The sequence below is a fragment of the Oncorhynchus kisutch genome, linkage group LG1, assembly GCF_002021735.2.
Source record: "Oncorhynchus kisutch isolate 150728-3 linkage group LG1, Okis_V2, whole genome shotgun sequence".
Classification (NCBI taxonomy): Eukaryota; Metazoa; Chordata; class Actinopteri; order Salmoniformes; family Salmonidae; genus Oncorhynchus; species Oncorhynchus kisutch.
The window spans coordinates 75266113-75271112 of record NC_034174.2 but is presented as its reverse complement, the minus strand read 5'-3'; the positions used below and the strand labels follow the sequence as shown (position 1 = coordinate 75271112).

Below are 5000 nucleotides of genomic sequence, written 5' to 3'. Positions count from 1 at the left end.
ATCATTATTACAGCATATCATGTCAATGCAAGAAGGCACTTCCGTTTTCAGTCCGATTATAAGATAGACCCTTTTTGGCATGGCGATTGCACTTTAGGTTTAAATACTTGTTACATTTCTATCAACTTGAACTCTGCTGGATGAGCTAAAACACCCCCCTTTCACTGCCTCATAATGGTAGAGTCCTCCCATCCACTTAGAGATAACGGGGCGTAGCGTTACCCTCTACAGGGGTAGTTACTTCTGTTCCATTCCATAACTCTGAATGTCATTGAGTACATTGAGTCTCATTGAGAAATATTAAGAAATCCATGAAGACAACAGACTGAGTTTCTAGAAATACGATGGCTTCAAGGATGCCACATTATTATTCGATGGACAGTGCCCCTGTCCCTTCATGAGGGGGGCCTCATATTCTAAACCACCATTTTGTGGAAGGGGATGTGACGATCCGCAATTTTGTGGCTGGGTCGGGATGGAGGTGTGACAGGGGGCGATATCCGCTCCCTTGTGGGGTAGGGTGCCCCCGTTCTCCACGCCGTTCTCCAGACAAGCCTTAAGGCCCTCCAGTTCCATTGGTCCCATCTCACCCCCTTCCAGCGCCATGTGAGCCCGTCTCCTTCGGAGGAAAAGAACCAGGATGGCCACCACCGCCACCCCCGTGACCAGGGCGAGAGCAGCCAAGGCTGGGATGAGGGTGTAGGTGAGCTGGCTCTGATCATCCACGTGGGGCTCCAAGGACGAAGCTTGGGGACCTCCCTCGGTACGAGCCTCCATACAAGACCCTCCCTCGGTAGGGCTACCTCCACCGCCTCCACCCCCGTTCACCCTCTCTGCCAGGGGGCTGGCGCACACCGAGTAGGTACAGTTGGGCCGGAGCCCTCGGAGGGTGTATTCTGGGTACGAGGCGGGGACGCTGAGGGACATGGGGCGCCGGTCGGGCCCTGAGAGGTTCCGGTAGGTCAACTTAATCCCGCGGATGTGTGGCCTCGTCTCGAGGAAACGGTGCAGGTCGAGGAGGATGGACGTGGAGGTCACCTGACGGGAACTGATGTCATTGGGATCAGAGGTTACAATGGGGGCGACCATGGATGCCAAAACCTCGGGGGCGGAGGTTTGGAGAGGTGGCTGGTTGTGGTTAGACGACTCCAGGTTCTCGCAGTACAAGCCCATAGTTCCGCGGGGACAGAGACATCCAAGCTGTCCCAGAGGATCGAAGCGGCACGTACCCCCATTGAGGCAGATGTTCGGCGGGCAGATGTGGCCCTCATCCCTGAAAGCGGTAGTCGGAGAAGCTGGAGGAGGGGGACGACTCTCAATGTCTGTCTCCGTTGAAGATGGTTCATCACTAGGGAATGGCGGAGGTGGGGGGATGGCGTTGGTATGTGTGTTTCCAGGGGATGTAGTCAGAATGGGGGGTGCAGAAGTACTCCCCTCCCCTAGGGCATTCGTCATGACAGTGGTCGTAGGTGGACAGCCGAAATCTTGATGGTCCAGCTCCGCCAGCACCTTCAAATCAAATCAAACTTTATTTGTATCCCATTTCATACAAGCCAGCAACTAAATGTGTTTCACAGGAAAATAAATAAAATATATTTAGTATTAGAATGACAAAATATTAAGACAATACCTTGCCAGCATTCACTGGTGGGAAGTGGCACCTTGTCTCCTCTGTGCGTCCCAGATCCACCTTCTTCTCTTTCAGCCAGCCAGGGAACCAGGCCAGAGGACAGAGACAGTTGAAGGGATTCTCGGCCGCCGTGAGGTGCCCCAGCCTGGGGAAGAGCTGGAAGAAACCCTGGGGCAAGCCCTGGAGGTTCAGCCCACTGAGATCCAGCTCCTGGAGACCCACCAGACTCTGGAAAAGAAGAAGAAAAAGAGGAATACTTTATTGTCCAATGTTCACAAATGATCCCAACCCCACTAAAAAACATACACACGCAGGCAGTTTGGATAAGTTGGACCAGAGGCTTGACATAGTAAATCCCATGGAGCAGCTTCAGCGACTAAGCCATGTGTTATTGACCCATCAATCACAGGAATATTTGACACATTTTTAAGAAAATGTATTTACCTGGAAGTCCTCGTTCCGGAGCTCCCCAATGGGGTTGTCAGCCAGGCTGAGCTTGATAAGCCCCCGGGTGGCCTTCAATGCTTCAGGCATCCCCTCCAGCTGGTTCTGGGACACATCAAGGTCATGGAGGTTCCCCAGGGAAGCCATCAGATCTGAGTCCAGGGTGGTGAGCCCCAACGCAGCCACTTTGAGCGACTCGAGGTGGGGGGTCTGGAGGTCTTGGGGACCCAGCGTCGGGAGAGAGTTGAAGCTGAGATCAAGGAGGAGAAGCCTGGGGAGACGGAGCATTGGGAGACCGGTCAACTGGTTCCCCTGCAGCTTCAGTTCCAGAAGATCCTCCAGAACCTCGAAGGCCTCCGATTGGATGCTCTTGATGCGGTTGCCGTGGAGATACAACCTCTCGAGTTGCACCAATCCGGAGAAGCTATCCTTGGCGATGTGGGTAATGTAGTTTGCGGACAAATCGAGATTCCTCAGCGAAGATAGCGTTTCAAAGACCCCATCCGGGACCTCCGTGAGTATATTCTGGGACAGGTCCAGCATCTCCAGTTCCCCCAGGCCTAAAGAAGAAGAAGAAGAAGAAGATTGCTTTATTTTCCAATGCATACAGATTTACAATGGAAAAACTTGTGTTCTACTCCATTCCAAACCCTCGAAAGACACACATACAGAGGTTGGAAAGGTTCGAGCAGAGGGTAGCAGTTCAGGGGTCAAGTGCCTTGCTCAAGGGCACAACAGCAACACTCCATTTGCCGGCCCACTCCTGAACAAATATTTTCCTGTCACACATGAGATTAGAACTGGAAACCTTCCAGTTGCCGGCCCACTTCTCTAACCTCAACGCTTCCTACCTGTGAAGTCATCCTGGGCTAAAGTGTTGATGCCGTTCTGGAAGACGTAGAGATGTTTCACAGAGGAAGGGAGGCCGCGGGGGACGACGGTGGAACGACGGTGGATACAGAAGATGGAACCCTGGGCCTGACAAGAGCAATCCTCTGGACAGTCACTGGAGAGGACAGAGGAAGAGGAGAGGAGGAGGAGGAGGGGGAGGAAGGGCGCCATAGTGGAGTCCTTGTGTAATCTGAAACACAAAGAAAAAGAGATGTTAGTGTTGGTTGGTTGAGACTTTTCTGGGAAGGAAAATTTGTCATATTTTCAGAGTAACGAATCAGCAGCGGTCAAAAACCTGGATAAGATAAAATCATTTATTTCTGAGCATAATTTCCACACGTCCAAGTCTATTGGCTGTTTAATGCGGTCAGAGTCCGATTATTCTTATCCTTACATTTCAGTATGCACGCACAAACACACAATCCAAGCCATCAAAAAACCTCCCCTTCCCAATCCACCACAGGAAAGACATCCCCCATTGTTGGCTTCCCTCATGACATCAGAGAACACAACAAGTAGAGTCAAACACAGTAACTCAGTAACAGACCCCAGTCTCCCTCCCTATTCCCCTCAACCAGAGCATACAACCATGACCCCATAGAGACTGCAACATCACTATGATGAAACCCTGCCCAGTCACACACACAGCCCCTTCATAGTTGCTACATTCACTGTCTGCTTGGTGAGCACACACACAGTGGGCCTGAGTCCTGAGCGAGGTCCTGTCTTGGCCCACCCACAGTCACTCCGTCCTGGGGTGATTGAGAAGCACGTCTAGCCTCTCCCCAGTGTTTATGTCATTGGTGTGTGTGTGTGTGTGTGTGTATGTGTGTGTGTGTGTGTGTGTGTGTGTATGTGTGTGTGTGTGTGTGTGTGTGTGTGTGTGTGTGTGTGTGTGTGTGTGTGTGTGTGTGTGTGTGTGTGTGTGTGTGTGTGTGTGTGTGTGTGTGTGTGTGTGTGTGTGTGTGTGTGTGTGTGTTTATGGCAGTGTCTCCAGCCCATGAAAACCGCCCTGGCTTTAAACGACTGGACACCCACGAAAACCCGGCTACTGCATACAAACACAAACTATGGCTTTGTGAGAGTGTATTGGAGTGTGTATCACACACACGCACACAGACACACTTCTTCATACAAACTTATGGACACATACACGGCTACTTCATACAAACACATGCTTTCTCAAAATGTACTCACTCACACACGTTTGCCCACACACCCCTAGCCAGACACATGGTCACCATAAACACAGACCTTACTATGTTGGCTATACGAGGGGGGGGGGGGGGCAAAAGAGACAGACTAATTAACAGAGAGAGAGTGAGAGAGAGAGAGTGAGAGAGAGACAGAGAGAGAGAGAGAGAGAGAGAGAGAGAGAGAGAGACAGAGAGAGAGAGCGAGAGAGAGAGATACACCCTAAGCATCAGCTACAGTTACATAGATGTATTGACAGTGTATGGACATATTAAAGCCTTCCCACATCCCTTCTAGACCTTTAGGAGGTATATAGCCTGTAATAATGACCTCTGACACGTAGAGATCTGGGATTAGCTGTGTGTGTTTTAATAATACAGCAGGTTGAGCTGTGTAATCTATAATGTTCTGGGTGGGTGGTGAGATGGGAGTAGGTGACTAAAGCCTCTGATCTAGGATCAGCTTACTTTCCACGAGTCTTGACCATAACCATTAGGGAGAATTGGAAATTTGACTTAAAATCAGTGTCTAAGAGGCGACTCGATTTTACAGTGATCTCACTCTGTAGGCCTATATACAGTAAAACCTCATGGCGCCCGTGGGCCTAGGGCTGTCCAGTGTGATGCCTGAGGGGAAAAGGAGGGTGCATGAAATGGGGTTTGAGGTGGTCCAATTTAAAATGTGTGTGTGTGTGTGTGTGTGCGTGCAAGTGTTTGTGTGTACCAGAAGCTAGCAGTTAGCTGTAGCAACAGTCTCAACGGGACGATATAATCTGTGATTCACCTCAGTGGAGAAGATAAACCGCGTAGTCACTGATCTCTACCTCTTCTACACCTTCTCA

The 5000-nt window shown here is 50.6% G+C and overlaps 1 protein-coding gene across 1 annotated transcript in view; it reads right to left on the bottom strand.

The window, feature by feature from the left end:
* The window catches only part of vasna (vasorin a), a 36463-nt gene that overhangs the window by 400 nt on the left and 31063 nt on the right, over nt 1-5000 (bottom strand). The window contains exons 2-5 of the mRNA XM_031833296.1: nt 2926-3155; nt 2075-2634; nt 1631-1858; nt 1-1509 (exon numbers count right to left, since the gene is read on the bottom strand). The exon at nt 1-1509 is cut by the window's left edge and continues 400 nt beyond it. Of these exons, the coding sequence (XP_031689156.1) occupies nt 334-1509; nt 1631-1858; nt 2075-2634; nt 2926-3136 (2175 nt within the window). The 5' untranslated portion in view covers nt 3137-3155 and the 3' untranslated portion in view covers nt 1-333. The remainder of the gene's footprint in view (nt 1510-1630; nt 1859-2074; nt 2635-2925; nt 3156-5000) is intronic.